Source organism: Sinocyclocheilus rhinocerous, unplaced genomic scaffold, assembly GCF_001515625.1.
Source record: "Sinocyclocheilus rhinocerous isolate Xijiao unplaced genomic scaffold, SAMN03320098_v1.1 scaffold166, whole genome shotgun sequence".
Lineage (NCBI taxonomy): Eukaryota > Metazoa > Chordata > Actinopteri > Cypriniformes > Cyprinidae > Sinocyclocheilus > Sinocyclocheilus rhinocerous.
Genome location: NW_015633186.1, coordinates 2,531,435 through 2,548,886, shown reverse-complemented (window position 1 = coordinate 2,548,886; position 17,452 = coordinate 2,531,435). Strand labels below are relative to the sequence as shown.

Sequence of the window (17,452 nt, the reverse complement as noted above, 5' to 3'; positions counted from 1 at the left end):
CAGCAGGCCAAAAGCAGCGGGGACCGTTATCCGGTTCAAAGCTTCTCACCCGCCACGCAAACATCATTAACTCACTCGCCTCTCTCGTCCCATTTTCCTGCCCCTCTACTGCTGAGGAGAGAATTGGGTTTGCAGCTGGGCAGGCAGGAGCGAAGTAATCTTTTTATTATACTGCACTGGGTGTCGGTACACTGCCCTGAGATCAAAGTCACATGTTCTTCGTGTCTCATACTTTCTGGATGAGATGAGCGGTGGCTCCTGGCACTCTGATTTTGTGGAACCACAAGTATGATGTGAAATGTGAAGAACAGAGAAACCAGAAAGCATACTGTTAAAATGTATTTTATATTGATATTTAAATGCATAATAGTAATGTAAAAAGCTAATATAATATGTAAAAGATGTAAAAACTGCATGAATTAGAAAGTAAAATGGTTAACAATTCTGATCCAAAAGCATTGTTTGCTCAACAAATATTTGTATGTAAGTCATTGGTGCCACCCTGAGGTGAAAATAAGAACTACAATATAATAGGGATATAGAGTTCTTGAATATTGCAATATATAATGTAATATTTTAATTGCGACTCATAATAGCATGTATATAGTGCCATATTAATGTATTTACATATTTTATTATTATGCTTACATTACAAAACTATTAAAATAATCATTATTGATATACAAAGTCATATATCATAATAGATCTATGATATACAGTACTGAATATACCAAACTCCAAATATTGTTTCAATATAAACAATAAACTCTGTGACCTGTTGCTATTTTTTGCCAGTCCTGTCATGCCCAGACCCAGGCACGGTGGAGCACAGTCGCAGGGTGATGTCAGGCCCGCGTCTAATCGTGGGCTCTACTGTCCAGTACATCTGTAACAAAGGCTACTCGCTGTCAGGAAACAGCCTGCTCTCCTGCTACCACCGTGACTCCACTGGCCCCAAATGGAGCGAGAAACTGCCCAAATGCATTCGTGAGAACATGATTTTATTCACAAATAATCCCAAATATACACCTACAGATACACACACATATGGGTGTTAACTGTATAAAATTATTTGTGATTTAAACTTGTAATCAAGTCTTTACAGTATAGTTTACAGTATAAGCATTGAACCATTAAGAAAAACCCACCCACTGGCCCCAAATGGAGCGAGAAACTGCCCAAATGCATTCGTGAGAACATGATTTTATTCACAAATAATCCCAAATATACACCTACAGATACACACACATATGGGTGTTAACTGCATAAAATGATTTGTGATTTAAACTTGTAATCAAGTCTTTACAGTATAGTTTACAGTATAAGCATTGAAACATTAAGAAAAACCCACAGAGTGCACATTTAATGTTTATTTTATTGTACATTTTGTCAAAATTTGTTCATTCTCTTTACAGACATAAAGTAATAAAACAAAGTAATCCCTAGAAGTTCTATTTTTGGGGTGGGGGGGTTGGTTTGGGTTTCTTTTGATGACAAGATTTCATTCTATTCACAAAAGTAGTAGTATATCACTAACTAATCCATGCTTGTTTTGTGCTTGGTTGTTGTTGTTTTTTTCAATGTTTCATTCTGTTTACAAAAGTAATAGTTTAGAAATACCAAATCCGTATTTGTTTTCTTTTCTTTTGTTTACAAAGTCTAATTCTATTTATAGGAAATAGTTTTAAACTAAATAATCAGTATTAGTTGTTTTATTGTTTGTTTGTTTGTTTTGTTTTGTTTTGTTTTGTTTGCAAGGACTCTGTTTAAATGAATGAACTAATGAACGAACGAACAAATTAATTAATTAATTAATTAATTAATTAATGAACGAGGCATTTATATATCATATATATAATCATATGGGGGGATTTTTAAAGAAAGTAGTAGTTTAGAACTAACTAATCTGTATTTATTTTCTTTTCCTTTTGTTTTGTTTTGTTTTGTTCTGTTTTATTCTATTTTCAGAAGTAGTTAGTATAGAATTACCTAATCCATATTTGTGAATGTGTGTAAAAAGTAATAGTTTATAGCTAACAAATCCATATTTTCCTTTTATTATATGTAATTTTGTTTGGTTGGTTTTCTTTTGTTTTCTTTTGTTTACAAAGTCTAATTCTATTTCAGGTAAATAATAAACTAGTTCATCTGTATTAGTTTTGTTTGTTTGTTTTTGTTTTGTTTTGTTTTTTTTGTTTTGTTTACCAGGCTTCATTCTATTTACAGAAGTAGTAGTGTAGAACTAACTAAATTGTTTTGTTTTGTTTTGTTTTTGTTAGTTTTTTTGCTTAGTTTTGTTTTGTTTTCTTTACAGTGTCTCATTCTGCTTAAAGAAAGTAGTAGTTTAGAACTAACTAAACTGTATTTGTTTTCTTTTCTTTTTTTTGTTTTGTTTTGCTTTGCTTTGTTTTCATTTTTATTTTCAGAAGTAATTAGTGTACAATTACCTAATCCATATTTATGGATGTGTGTATATCTGTGTTATATAGCTGATTCGTATGAGCCGTGTAGGAACCCCGGCACTCCTCCCTATACCATTCAGAGCTCAGAGAAGCATGTGTATCAGGCTGGAGAAACGGTGCGCTTCTCCTGCATGAGTGGGTATGAGCTCCAGGGTGAGCCTGTTCTCCGCTGTGTCCCCGGGCATCCTTCCAAATGGAGCCTTCCACCCCCGCTGTGCAAAGGTAGTCTGTGTGTTTTGCAGTGTTCATGATGTGTGATCTGCATACTATATCATTCATATAAGGTCTCTTTCCTGTCTGCAGTGGATGTTTATTTATTGATATGTTGTTTCTCTTCAGGGTAGGGAGGGTTTGTTTTGAATAGTTTGGTATGACAAGCAACATTTTCTCATTTGTTAAAAGCTCTCGCTTTTTTCCCAGCGGTAACAATGGAGTACATAGATGAACACAGACTGGATGGTAAGAACATCTTAGAAATGCACATAAATTTGTCTTCACAGGTATACAGCTTAACTTATTTTATGTATTTGCTATACTTTGTCCCAAATCAGTGGCCAGTGCAGATTTCAGTATGGAGGGAGCCAGTGTGGCTGTTTCCATTTTTATCCCAGTGGCCGTAATCATAATTATCATCATGTCAATATATTTCTACTTTTCAAGGTAAGCTTTTTTTGTTTGTTTTGTTTTTAAATAAATGTATATTTTATTTACCAAGAATGCATTAACATTTCTATTTTTGATAAATGTTTTTTCTTTCTTTTCATCAAAAAAATTTTTTTGATCCGATTGCACAAAAACATTAAGCAGCATAACTGTTTTCAACATTGTTAATAAGAAGAAATGTTTCTTGTGCAGCAAATCTGCATATTAGAATGATTTCTGAAGGATCATGTGAGACTGAAGACTGGAGTAAAGATGCTAAAAATTCAGCTTTGCCATCACAGGAATAAATTAAATTTCAAAATATATTCAAATAGAAAAGAGTTATTTTAAATCATCAGAATATTTCACAATATTACAGCTTTTATAGTTAAATGACGTTAGTTGTGAGAAGAAGTCAAATATAATTTGTTTGCAGATTCCATGTGGTTGAAATTTGTATGTTTTAGTTTTGTTCAAATGTCTCTCCTGTGGGTTAGACCATTGCAAGTCAAATGAATTGTTGTCATATGTTTGTTCTCAGAGTGCAAGGCAAGTCTCTACGTCTCTCCATGTCCACATCACCACAATACGATCACATCAGAGGAGAGTCAGCTTTTGAAAACCCCATCTACGAGACTGCAGTAAGTAAAGCATGTGTTCAGCAACAGGCTGCATTCATCCGCAACCACCTCCTCACTTGTAATAGAAACCTATTCCCACCCATCGTATCCATTTGTGGTGATATTTCATGGAAGGACTGAGAGGTACTCATGTGTTCAGTCTTACAGGTGCACATCTGCACTTTGAACGCCATCTGCGTTGCCATATTGTGGGTTCATTTCTGTTATCTAATTAGCTGTAAAGTGCCATTCTGGAGTTGAAATGAAGTGGCGCACGGAGCCACGCCCTCATCATTTCATCATTAGCGATCACACAGTTTTATCACTGGGCCAGAACACCAGAGGAAGTGACACATTTAACCTTATTATTGCGTAGTCTATTAGCATATCACCAGCCACCTCTGCTTCACCTGCTCTCATTGTTCAATATATTCACATTCATTCAGCTAAAAAAGGTATTTCACATTCAGATTAAAATTCTGTCATCATTTACTTACTTTCATGTCGCTTCGAACCCATGTGTGACTTTTTCTTTCTTTTGTGGAGCACAAAAGGGAGTCATTTAGCACAATCTCCCAATGGAAGGGGACCATTGCTGTTGAATTAAAAAAATACTGTAAAAGTATCATACGATATCATAAAAGGCATCATAAAACTAGTCTGTATGACTCTGTAATAAAGGTCTTATGACAATATACTGTTCAGTAGTGACAAAAGAGAGAAAAGTGAAAAGTCTCATTTGTTTTCATCTACAATACCATTCCAAATTTTGGGTTCAGTAAGATTTTTTTCAAGAACTTAATCCTTTTATTCAGCAAGGATGCATTAAATTGATCAAAAGTGACAGTAAAGACTTTTAAATTGTTGCAAAAGACTTCTGTTTCTCATAATTGATGTTCTTTTAAACTTTCTATTCATCAAAGAATCCTGAAAAAAATGTATCACTGTTTTCACAAAAATATTACTAAAGGGATAGTTCCCTTAGTACTAGCTTTAGAAAATTAGAATTTTGGAAACTGAGCGAATTAGAAAAGCATCTTGAGTATCAAAGCGGCATTCAAATAGAAAACAGTTGTTTTAAATTGCAATAATATTTCACAGTGTTAATGTTTTTACTCTATTCTTGATAAATAAATGCAGTCTTTGTGAGCATAAGAGAAAAGGGAAAAAAAGAAAAGAAAAAAATCTTATACCAACCCTAAATTTCTGGCATCTGGGATGGGAAAAAAGAAAGTCATACAGGTTTGGAACGACATGAGAGTGAGTAATAATTTTTTTTTAGGTGAACTATCGCTTTAATTCAGAAAAAAAAAAGATCTGATGATTTGTGACATATATGAACTTGCTCAATCACTTACATTGCACTTTCTTTCCTCTCTCACTATCTGTATCCCTGAAGAACAATGAGGAACAATTTTGACTGTAAATACTTTTACATTGATACATGCTCTTTTCCCCCAAGCCTCCTGCGTCTAGCAATGCGTTACAGACTGCATGTTATTCGCACCTCTTATGTGCTGTGCTAGTGTCCCTCAAGATCTCTCTCTCTCTGTGTGGTGTGGCACTCATAACACAGTCCCAGCAGGCAGCAGCTCACTCCCTGCATATACTAAACCGCTCGATAACAGTTTCTGGCCCCCAGGGCAAAGTCTGCTGGACAGATGAGTGTCTGTGTGCTGTATGTGTTTGTGCATGTATGTGTGCCGCTTCTTCTTGCACTAATGCCCTGAAGTGGTATAGTAGCATTATGTGAAGATGATGCAAACACAAGCATCTCTCTCGGGTGTGAAGAAAGACATGATAAATCTGGGTTTACAAAAGACTGCGATTACAAAAAGCATAGCTGATCAATATTACATTTTGGACATTTAATTTCAGGATTATAAAGGTTTGTTTTCATATGCGTTATTGATTTAGCATGCTGTTTATTTTTCATAAACATCAGAAGGCTTTTAAATGCTCATTTACAAATCTGCATTGTGTTTATTTGTGAAAACATCACAATATCACTTCATAAATCACACATTGTTTTCCCAGCAACGTAGCCTGATCGTTTTTCCTCAGCCTTCCATTATGTTTCCATTGCTGATTATTATTTTTACGTTTTTTCATGCTTAAGTTGCATGGTATTTTTGATTTGTACAGAGACCTATGATTCAAAGCAGCCACCAGAGGTACTCTCTAGGATTCTGTTGTAAAGAAAGAGCCTGTAAGGAGAGTTGATCAATGGAATAGCATCACATGGACAAGGCTGAGAAGGTTTGAACCACTGGTGTAGGGCGTCTCCATCTTTAGCATCTCTCTTTCATATTGTGTTTGCAGCCAACATTGGTTTTGCTACCCCTCACAAAATGAAATATTATATATGCATATAAATGTTAAATGTATTATATTTGATGTGTTTTTGTTTGTTTGTTCCGCAGGATACAAGAGAGTACGAAGTCTCCATTTAAGCTTGTTTTAGCATGGAGGACCGCAAGCCTTTCTCTGCCTTGTGGAAGATCTCTCAGTTCCTCTCACATCTTGTGTAGCCAACTCTGCTCTTAATCTCACCTACCTTCTCATCTTTTCCCATCTGCTGTAAATATCACCTTGCTTCTGAGGACTTCCGCGAGCGAAGAGTGTGGACAACATGATATTATTTTTGTAGAGCTTCAATAGCCATGGCCTAGCAGAATTGCTTGTACAGTTTTTACCCGTAATTGAGCCAAATTAAGGAATTAAAAAAAAAAAGACTGATAATAGGGGAGTATATGTTATTTAGGAGATTGATGTCTCGCTAAACAGATTTTTTTCTTTTATTTGTTTTTAAGTGTCACACTTTTGCACTCACAACCCCTCCTGCCCCCTCTCCAAAAAATTCACATGTAAAGTTACATCGTAAGATTTAAGTAAATCACAAGCACAGGAAATAGTTGCACTTGTGAAATATAAACAAAATGATATAAATTCACATATAATGTAATTGAACAAAATACAAATAAAGTTACAATTACCTGTTAATTTTCAGGCAGAAATGGGTTTCCATAGCAATGACATAAACTACCGTTTAAAAGTTTGGAGTCTGTAAGATTTTTTTCATGTTTTTAAAAAGACTTTTAATGCTTACCAAGACTGCATTTATTTTTTTGAAAAATACATTAAAAACAGTACTATTGTAAAGTATTATTGTGTTTTCTATTTGAATAGATTTTAACATTAAATTTATTTCTATGATGGCAAAGCTCAATTTTCAGCATCCATTACTCCAGTCTTCAGTGTCACATGATCCTTCAGAAACTTTCTTTCTTATTATTATCAATGCTAAAAACAGTTGTGCTGCTCATATATTGTGGAAAGCTTGATAATTGTTTTTCAGGATTATTTGAAGAATAGAATGTTGAAAAGAACAGCTTTTATTTGCAATAGAATTTTCCCACAATGTAAAAGTATTGTTACTTTTACTTTTGAGCTGTTCAATGCATCCTTTCTGAATAAATATATTAATTTATTTATTTTTTTAAATCTGACTGACTCCAAACTGTTATTGTATCTGGAGTTCTTATCCAAATGAACTAGTCACAAATATAATCATAACATTTCCCACCTGAACACCTCCATGCAGGAAAAAATAAACGTTCTTTAAAACAATTATGTAAAACTCAGCAACTATTGATCAATTAAACCTATGCATGGTTTACAGTTTTGTTTTGTTTTTGTTTTTTCCACACCATGAAAATGAAATGCGTTACTTACAAAAGCTGTGATTATAAACCTTCAAATAACATCTACCAGTTTCATGAAGTGTAGTATTTTGCATGAAAACTGGTACATATTGTATCCAGTAATGTGAAGTGGGTCCCTGTTTCATTGGGGTGGACTCAAGCCTTTATGTTAACCTTATTTATGACTTGCCTGTGTGTACAGTCAAACAAAAGACTGCTGGGGAAGTAGTCTCTATTTGTGTTAAATTCAGCTTTGGTTGAGTTGGCCAAAAGTAAAAATCTTTGTACATAAAGTTCTTGTAAATCATCCCTCCTTCACTGATCAATTGGCTCTATTTTTTGGTTTCCGTTTATTTTTGTATGTTTTTATACATATTATGAAATAAAATAACAACTGACTGTACTCTTTCAGCAGGCACTCTTAATATATAAATATCTAAGAATGTACATACAATTTGTATTAGATATGGCTTACATGTATGTATATATGAGGTTTATCTATTATAGAATAGATCTTTGTTCATCATTTCACACTGTTAATGTCAATTAAATGGATCATCTAAAACAGTTATGTACTTGGTCCCCATATGAATGTTGTCTGTATTGATTGAAAAATTGTCATTTCAATGTAACTAGCAAAAGCTGCCAAAAACATCACAATTGGTCACATGACAGACTTGCATCGTGAGTGTATGTTTCAGTGTTTCACTGTCTCCAACTAAACAACAGAGTTTGGGAACCTAAGAAACAACATTTATTGGAAGTCAGAGCAACATCAATAACTCTGATATAGTTACAGGCGTTACATTCATATTAAATTGAAGAAAAAAAACAGTGTAGTTTGAGTTTATTTTATTTTATTTTTATTTATTATGTATTTATTTTTGAGGGATTCAGTAAAGCGCTCACAGAAGGAATCTGTCTTAAAAGTTGCAAGGGACTTGGCTGTTTAGGATTATCATGGTCCAAAATGATATATTTTTACTTGGTTGCACTGTACTGTAATTATTTACCACAACATTGTCATAGCATATCTTCAATTAAAAAGGATATTCCATCAGATTGTGCTGTTTTTATTTGTTCTTCATAAACTTTTTCCTTTTTGTAGGCTAATACCTTTCGCTGTGCTTTAGAGAAAACATGGCCTGCAGGCTTGGAGAGTTTGTGTTGTTCTGTCAGACTAACGCTAGGGGGAGCCGTTCCCCTTTGCGTCTCAGTACGCATGCGCAGACTTCATTCCAACCCCGCTAGAGTCGAGTCAGAGGAGGGCAACGCCAGCCAGTTAGCATAGCTATTAGCAATGGCTTTTCATAACAACACCTTTGGTCTTCACTGCTGTCATCTGAGCGCCATCCACGAGTGTTTCTGCACATGAGGACCCAACCGCCGACAATCAATCCAGCAGACTTACTTTGCGACAGCGAGCGCTTTTTTAGTCAGTATGCGATGGGGACAGACAGCTGTGGATTTCTACAAGCATATTTGCAGGCGGCTGCTGCTGAAGCAGAGGATGCTGCTAGGCTAGCGAGCTAGGCCTTTACATCCCACAGGAACCCTTCAATACTGCACCAGACAGCAGCTCGCATTCAAAATAGGAACGATATTTGCACTTAAACGAGAGTTTGAGCGATTCGTCAGCTCTCGTTTAGCACTAGACATCTGGCGAGCTCTGTGCTTTTGTTTGTTGATAGCTGCTAGCTAGCCGAACATCGAGCAGCCAATCCGCTATCTTGTTAGATTATCGACCCGTTTAATATTTCCAGAACGGCTTAAAGACAGCAAGTTAACCCGACTGGGTTTGGAGAACGCGAGAACTGCTGTCGGATTGTGTGTTCATGCTATATTTTAGCAGTGTGAATGTGGGACAAAATGGAGACCCCGAAGATTCTGTACGATTTGGACACGTCTGGGGGCCTAATGGAGGTAAGCCTGTCTGCCCTTCAGCTGTGCCTCGAATCACTGTCTTGTGTGAGTTAAATATGCCTGTATTAAGGATTAAATGAGTCATAATAATAACAAATTGCAGAATGGAAATCAGTCGTTTGTGGACATTTGCTTTGGTGAGTTTATGCAGAGCTGGCCAGGGCCTGGTGCAGACATTGCCTGTCTGGAAAGTAGAAACGAAGACAAAACTGTATATATATATTCAGATAGATCTGATTTGACATGGGAAAAAAGTTTAATGACCTTATAGTTGAATGCAGTGGTCCTTAAGGCCCCCCTGGACTGCATGATTTGGGGGTCTCTCTAATGTCACCCTTTGCATTGTGTGTGTGTCTCTCAGATTAGTATAATATCCAAAATGTGCAATGGTAGGGTTGGAAACACCAGTTTAATGTGTGAAGCAGCTCTCCATTGACGCCTGTCAGGAGATCTTTTGTGTGACTACATGCATGCTTAAAATATATTTGCCAATCTGTTCCAGCAAATTCAACAGCTGCTCGCACCTCCACGCTCTGAGGATGGAGAGAAGAGACGCAAACCAGAGAGGGAGACCAGAAGAGGAGGCCGAGCCACGAACCATGACACCTGCGATAGCTGCCGTGAGGGAGGAGATCTGCTCTGCTGCGATCACTGTCCCGCTGCTTTTCACCTGCAGTGCTGGTATGTTTGCAATGCGTTTCCATGTGTGGGTGTACAAGTCTGCTTATGCTGCTGATTTTTAAAGGTCACAGAGATTGTTATCTTCTTGGCTGATGAGGATTAAGAGTGTGAGGTGGAGGTCATGGAAGCATTAAGTTAGTTGTTGTGGTTAGTACCATATGCAGTTATTTTATAGCAAATGTATTTATGAACTTACAGTAAATTGCAGCAACTTACAGCAAATTGTAACAAAACATTAAATGACATGCATTATCGTTCAAAAGTTTTAGGATTTGTTGTTTTAGGAACAAAAAGTTTTAGGAAAAATGTTTTTGAAATGTTTCTAATGCTCACAAAGACTGCACTTATTTGGTCAGAAATATGGTAAAATCAGTAAAATTGTGACATAGTATTATAATTTAAAATAACGTATTGTAATATATTTTAAAATGCAATTTATTACTTTGGCAAAGCTGAAATTTCATCAGCAATTACTCCAGTCTTCACAGTCACATGATTCTTCAGAAATCACTCTAATATGCTGATTTGGTGCTCAAGAAGCATTTCTTCTTCTTATCAGTGTTTAAAACATTTTCGCTGCTTAATATTACTGTCACAAAAACTACAGTCAGTTTGACAGTTGTCCCATGTAGAAACTTAAAGGGATAGTTCACCCAAAAATTGGGTGAGTAAATGATGACAGAATTTTCATTTTTGGGTGAACTATCCCTTTAACGCTGAAAACTTATCACACATAATCAATGTAGATTTTATGATTGCTTACAGTGCATATTGTTTTTGTGCACATCACCACTTCCTCATCCAACAACAACCAAAAATGCCTAGAAATGGGCATTTAAAAAGTTTTTTGTTCACTTTACTGCTTAACACTGACAGCCTGTGCTTGAAGTAAAATATTAATGCCCCTAAGAACAAAAAAAAAACCTACAGGTTGTTTTCTGTATAGTTACACTCATTACTTCTCTCATTCTGAAGCCACAGCAGTGTCTTATAATTTATCATAGAGGCTTTGTTTGGATGGAATCACTCCTGCCTAATTTGATGGCTGTTTAATGCAAACTCCTAGTTTTTACTGCTATAGTCCTATGCTTATCACTAAAGGGAAGTAAATGTATTGTTATTCAACAACTCTCCTATCCTGAGGGGAGATTTGTTCGGATGTGCTTCACATAAAATCGATCCAGCCTTTCTCTTGGCTAATGTAATATAAAGCTGGTCTATAATGCCTGCTTGGCAAAGATGAAAAAAAAAAATTTATTTACATTTTTGTAGAATATCAGTAACGTTGCATCATTTGCAACATGCAACCTAAAGACTGCAAAGCATCCTTGTGGTTCAGCCTGTTTTAACTTGTAGATTTGGTGAGACCTAGACGGTTTCAGTGTGATTGCTGCGTTGTGATTTTCTTTGCATCTAGCACTTGAATAAAACCTGTAAGCTTTAACTGTATGTAAAAATCTTTATTTCTACGGAGAATTTACATTTAAAATGTGTAAAAAGCATTGTTGTGCTTTTAAACACATCAGGATTTGTAAAAGTAATAAACATTTGATTCTTCACAGTAATCCACCTTTGAGCAGAGAGATGCTGCCCCCTGGTGACTGGATGTGTCATCGCTGCAGTGTGCGCAAAAAGGTTGGTGAAGTCATATTTGCCATTGCTGTCTTGTATTTGGAAACTTAAGCTGTCTAATGGTTATCTATTCACATTTAAACGGATAGTACACCCAAAAATGACAATTGTCAGCTTAAATAATGAAATAAATAAATAAATGCTTAATTTTGGGTGAACTATTCCTTTAATTTCCTGAAAAAACATAAGATGCATGCCTATTCCACAAAGGATACAACCCCAAAATGCATTGCTTTAAGCACAATAAAAATTTAAAAAAGAAAGAAATGTTGATTAAACAAACTTGCTTTTCATTCAGTGTCTAAAAGATCAATAAAACTAGTCAAATAATTTATTTACTCAACATGTGTGTGCTATTATTTTGTAGTTATTAGAGTAAGAGATACTTTAATAATGCGCATTGAAGTATCTTATCAGCATGTTAACGGTTCGTTTTGGGAACAGAGCTGTAGTGTGTAATTTTCTGTTTTTTTAGAAGTGTGAGCAGAAGGCAGAGCAGGTGAACGGGGCATTGGAGCGGCAGCTGTCCAAGCGGTCCTCCTCCCCTGCAGCAGAGCTGGAGCTGGGAACACTGCGTCTGGACGGGCTGCCCTCTGCCGCATCAGGAGGCCTGAGACTCGCCGTCGCGCAGGTCCGTCTTCTTGAGCGACGCACGAGCAGCCGTCCCGGTACGCCCACTTCAAACGCATCCACCGACACGCCTACGCCGTCAGAACATAATGACGTGGATGAGGACCTGATGGACGTCGAAGAGGAAGTGCAGGGCTCTGAGTCCGAGAGCGCCACTCCTCGCCTGAAGAAACCTTTTCAGCTGCTGATCGCTGCGGCCATGGAGAGAAACCCCACGCAGTTTCAGCTGCCCAGTGAGCTTGCGTGCACCACTTCACTGCCAGGTGAGGCTCGCCCACACTATTGTGCTAAGTGGTTCAAGTGTGCTTTGTGTGTTGTTATAGTTAAACTATGTGTGTATCTACAGGCAGCAGTAAGCGCAGAAGGAAAGAGGAGGCAATAGGCAAGAATGTAAAGAGGCCACAACATGAGCTGGATCCCAGTGGGCTGGTCCCTCTGCCAGTGAAAGTGTGCTTTACCTGTGGCAAGTAAGAGTCCAGAAACATTACAGACCACTGACAGCATCATGTAAATTATTGGCTGATATAAATTATATATAGAGAGATTTTCCTATGTGATTTTTATAATAGGGTTTTTCAATTTGTAAGTAAAACAAGGTCTGTGGTAAATATAATTTTATTTGCATATACTGTCTATAATAGTATATAAATAATATTAAAATAACACTGTGCCAGAATTTTTATGTCATTGCATCCCTAATGGAGTCACATATTGATTGTCATCATTATTGTTGCACTGTGCATGAGGTTCCTCTCTCTTCTTGCTCCATAGGAGCTGCAGGGTGGCTCCTCTGATCCAGTGTGATTACTGTGCGCTCCTATTCCACATGGACTGCCTGGACCCCCCTCTCACTGCCATGCCCACTGGGAGATGGATGTGTCCCAACCACGCAGAGCACATGGTGGTTAGTGACTTGTCTCTGATCACTTGTTGTTCATGTTAGGGATGTTTAACACCAAACATGTTATTATTGTGGCACTAGTAATAAGAGTTTTCTTTCTCTGTTGAGTTTGTGTAATATTTGTCACTTAAGTAGTAATATTTCAACAAGCTCATTTTGTCTTCTGATTTATTGTGCTTTTGTTACACTCATGATATTGTGGACTGTAAAATAAAAAAGTTGCTTATTTCCATTCTAGCTAAACCAAAATAACGTGACCCTCAGCACACGTTGCCAGCTCTTCGATCAGTTCCAGGACCGATTGTCCCAACATGCAGTCAAAGTGAACTTCCTGCGCTGGGTTCACCGCCAACACCATCCCAACCGCAGAGGTGTTCGCCACATCAAGAAAAAGACATTGAAGGTGGAGACTCAATGAGCAACATTATTATTTTTATTTCTAATTTGTTTTATTTCTGCTCAGTTCAACATTTCTTTGGCTAAAGATTACTCTGTGAATTTTCTATAAAATTATTTTTAAAAAATCCTTATCCAGTCTTCAGATTATTGGAGAAAATCACTTTGCAAACACAGCAGCTTTGAGTTTTTGTTACTTTGATATGTTTGTAGGTCCCCAATGCCATTAAAAGTCACTACCAAAATCCCCCTTTGCTGGTGGATCAAGTGGGTCTTCGCAATGGACAGCTGGTCACGAACGGTTTCATGAAACAAGAATGTTCTTCTCAACATTTAACCAGCGAAGGGGAGCAAGACGAGGTAAATGCACTGTAGAAAGTGATTGTATAACAAACTAAACTGCTGTAATATAAATATGAGTGCAAAAGTATTTCGTATCATTAAGCTTTTTTTTTTTCCTTTCCTCAGTGGCTTCGTCATGTCATTGCACTTCAGTGCAGTATTATGAAACATTTATCTGCTAAGCAGATGTCATCCTCCCTCCGGGACTCGGAGCAGACTGATATGTCAGACGTGAAGACTCAGGAGTCTACAGAGATGCAGGACCTCAGCTCTCAGAATTCTGACTGCCTCCAGCCTAGAGGTACACAAGTTGGCCCCCAGGGGGCCCCTGTGCTGCCCTGTGCTGCACCCGAACATTCTGAAAGCTGCAGAGAAAGGTCTTGTCAGGGTGGCGCTGACAGTCCAGCGGAGAAGGGCACGGGAGTGAATGGGCCAGTGGTATGTGGCAGGCCCAGCAGCCCCTCTAGACTACAAACTCCAGCACTCTCAGAACCAGCCCTGCTTAACCATGTAGTAGACGTAAAGACTGAGAGCAGCAGTCCCCTCAGCTCCCGTATGCAGAGAGGTACTCCTTCATCTACCAGCCTTGCTTCAGACTCGCCTGCCCATCATCACAGCTCAGCTGTAGGGAACTCCTCTTCAGTTCTGAACAGCAGCTTGTCATCTCAAACTAAAGGTATTTGAACCTACATCACTCTATACATCATACCTCATTTTCCTTCAGCTGTGCTCTAAGATTAAGAATCACCATCATCCTTGTTTCCCCACAGACAAATGGGTAATAACTCTTTTAATATATATTGCACAGAAATTGACAAGTCTCTTATGCTCACCGATGCTGTGCATATTTGATCCAAAATTTGTAATTTATAAAAAATTCAAAAAAAAGTAAAATGTTTAAAATGATAAAAAAAATCTTTTCGATTCTATAATATTTTAAAATATGATTTCTGTGATGGCAAAGCTAAATTTTCAACATCCATTACTCCATTCTTCAGTGTCACATGATCCTTCAGAAATCATTTTAATATGCTGATTTGGTACTCAAGAAACATTTCTTATCAGTGTTGCTTTTTCAGGATTATTTTACTAGAAAGTTCAAATAAACATTATAAATGTCTTTACCATCAATCTTGTTTAATTAATGCATCCTTACTGAATAATTGTATTAATTTATTAAAATCTTACTGACCATAAATCTTTAAATTATTATTTTATTTTTATTTTTTTGCTGTACTGTTGTCTAAAATTTCATTAGCATTTGACAAGGCTTCTGGGTAAATACGATAGAAAAGAAAGAACAATAGAAATACAAAAGAAATTTTTCCAAATAGTCTTTTTTCCCCTCAAAATTACTAAAAGAATTGTTAAACTGAATCATTTAGTGGAAAATGTGCAAAATGTTGCAAATCCAACCACTAATATATGTTGTCCAAACTGAAACTAAATTTGAGTTTCAGTTGGTTTTTCAGTCCACAAAATAGAATATTTATGTCTTGTTTTTCCAGAGAACAAAGTAAGCACAGATGTAATGCCTGCTGGGAAAGGCTCGGTGCTCCCATCTTCTATAGGCAGCTTATACAGCTACATCAAGAATGTGGTTCAAGGCGATGCAGGTAAGAGATCCACTTCAGCCAGACATGATTTTTAAATGAAACCATTCATTTTCCAGTAGAAATGATAATCTTGCATTGGTTCTGAGGAATGGAATTCTTTCTGTGTTATAGAAGTGGACATGAATGAGCTGGATGAGGAGTTTATCAGACTCCTGGCTTGGCAGAGGATCCAACAACTGTTGTCTCCCAAAGCACTTCAACCCTCAAACAAATGTGGGATTCCTCCAGCCGTCACTGCCTCTCTCCCAAAACCTTCCCCTCTCGCAGACGGTAACAAAACTCACCCATCACATCACATTGAGGCTGTGCTGTTGCCCCTCCAGTCATAATATAGCAAGTCTTTGCTTTTTGCAGCACAAAAAAGGGACGTAAAAGGTCGAGCAGTACTGTGTCCTTTAACAGGAAAAGGGGCAGCTATCAACATGTGCTATAGGACTCTGTACATAGGAACAGGTACGGTTTGCTACAACATTGCGTTTGCATTGTTTTGAATAAGATTTATAGAGATTTTTGCTTTGTTTCAGGTGCTGAAATGGATGTGTGCCTTACAAACTACGGTCATTGCAATTATGTTTCTGGGAAACATGCCTGCATCTTTTACGATGAAGTGAGTGTTATCCATAATTATGCCTCATTAAAGGCTCTTGGGAAGCTCATTTTAATTTCATTGTCCAGATTTAACATATCAAGGGAGATGAATGCTTCTAAATGTAATTTAATCTCTCTTAGAACACGAAGCATTATGAGCTTCTGAACTACAGTGAGCATGGGACGACTGTAGATAACGTGCTTTACTCATGTGACTTCTCCGACAAACCAAACATCACTTCACCCTGTGGACTCGCGTCCAAAGTACAAAACAGCATCAGTGAGTACCGCCCATATCTTGTTTATGTAATGCGTGACACGAATTGTAGTAATGCGTTGTATCTGGTTTGGTAAATCCACAGGAGGTAACAGATCAAGGAAGCCGCTTGGTGAGATGTGTGCGGAAGCGGTGCTGATGCCCGCAGGTGGTGTGATGAGCAGCCAGGCTCAAGGAGGACCCAAATCGCCCTGCAACTGTAAAGCCAGCAGCTCCAGCCTGATAGGGGGCAGCGGAGCCGGCTGGGAGGGCACTGCATTGCTCCACCACAGCAGCTGCATTAAAGTGGGCTGCATGCAGTTCCTGTTCAGCATCACGGAGTTTGCTAGCAACCAACCCAAAAAAGAGCAGACGTCCACCAGCGTTAGCCAAGAAGAGACTGAAGCGGTTGACCCACTGACTCCCAAACGCCACCAAATGCCAGTGGTACAGTCCAAGTCTGTATCATAACCCCTCCTCTCCTTTGAAATTACAATGGACTGTAAATGCAGTTTGGAATTTAGGAACTTTGATAAAGCGATTAATTCATTTATTTGTATGAAGGTATTTTGGGGGCTGGGTTTTACGGACAAAGTGTTTGCACATTACATTTCTATCATTTTTTTATGCAAAACCTTTTGACTGAGAAGCACCTCACTTGTCGACACCACATCCTGTATACTTTGTGTTAGTACAAGGGGTTTTTATGTACTCTTTTGAACAATATATTTACTCCAAAATATTTTATTTTGTTATAAAAATGCATTGTTCTTTTTCTGCTGTTTTTGCACACTAGGTAACTATATGCAGAAATGCATACATGTGCAAATACCTACGTAGGATTTATTAGCAGAATCATTGAGTGTTCTGGTTTCTTCTGGAACTGTCCATTTCTCTGTAGTGTTAGAGCCTCTACAGCCTTAGTTGTGAAGTTCATTTGTGTATAAAGCTAGTTGTTCAACTAAAATTGTCCCTTTTGGTCATGTACATGTGACTGAAGTGTCATTTTGTCAGCAAGAAAATGTCTGACCTGTAAGTAAATATATAAAGATTTTTAAA

General features: G+C 37.4%; 2 protein-coding genes across 7 annotated transcripts in view; both read left to right on the top strand.

Moving 5' to 3' along the window:
- Positions 1-6,728, top strand: part of sez6b (seizure related 6 homolog b) — a 185,525-nt gene extending 178,797 nt beyond the window's left edge. For 2 of the 6 annotated variants that reach the window (XM_016557054.1, XM_016557057.1), the window contains exons 12-18: positions 796-987; positions 2,490-2,684; positions 2,883-2,921; positions 3,014-3,122; positions 3,646-3,745; positions 5,124-5,132; positions 5,870-6,062. In XM_016557054.1, coding sequence (XP_016412540.1) covers positions 796-987; positions 2,490-2,684; positions 2,883-2,921; positions 3,014-3,122; positions 3,646-3,745; positions 5,124-5,132; positions 5,870-5,947 — 722 coding nt within the window. In that variant the 3' untranslated portion in view covers positions 5,948-6,062. Of the gene's footprint in view, positions 1-795; positions 988-2,489; positions 2,685-2,882; positions 2,922-3,013; positions 3,123-3,645; positions 3,746-5,123; positions 5,133-5,869; positions 6,063-6,147 lie in introns of those variants that run through there. The other 4 variants (XM_016557056.1, XM_016557059.1, XM_016557060.1 and 1 more) reach the window with 4 other exon arrangements.
- Positions 6,729-8,594: 1,866 nt separating this feature from the next.
- On the top strand, positions 8,595-17,452 carry LOC107743683 (PHD finger protein 12-like). The gene is made up of 15 exons (XM_016557052.1): positions 8,595-9,351; positions 9,854-10,032; positions 11,595-11,667; positions 12,140-12,557; positions 12,641-12,761; positions 13,066-13,198; positions 13,434-13,598; positions 13,805-13,951; positions 14,060-14,609; positions 15,442-15,549; positions 15,661-15,819; positions 15,904-16,002; positions 16,074-16,156; positions 16,279-16,417; positions 16,500-17,452. The coding sequence occupies exons 1-15, from the start codon at positions 9,286-9,288 to the stop codon at positions 16,862-16,864; spliced, it is 2,805 nt and encodes a 934-aa protein (XP_016412538.1). The 5' UTR covers positions 8,595-9,285; the 3' UTR covers positions 16,865-17,452.

What these genes read in the sequence shown, in the direction of transcription:
- LOC107743683 (XM_016557052.1), top strand. Translation starts at nt 9,286, where the DNA reads ATGTGGGACAAAATGGAGACCCCGAAGATTCTGTACGATTTGGACACG. An exon ending in GCTTTTCACCTGCAGTGCTG is followed by an intron (nt 10,033 to 11,594) that starts GTATGTTTGCAA and finishes GATTCTTCACAG; the next exon opens with TAATCCACCTTTGAGCAGAG. An exon ending in TGTGGTTCAAGGCGATGCAG is followed by an intron (nt 15,550 to 15,660) that starts GTAAGAGATCCA and finishes TCTGTGTTATAG; the next exon opens with AAGTGGACATGAATGAGCTG.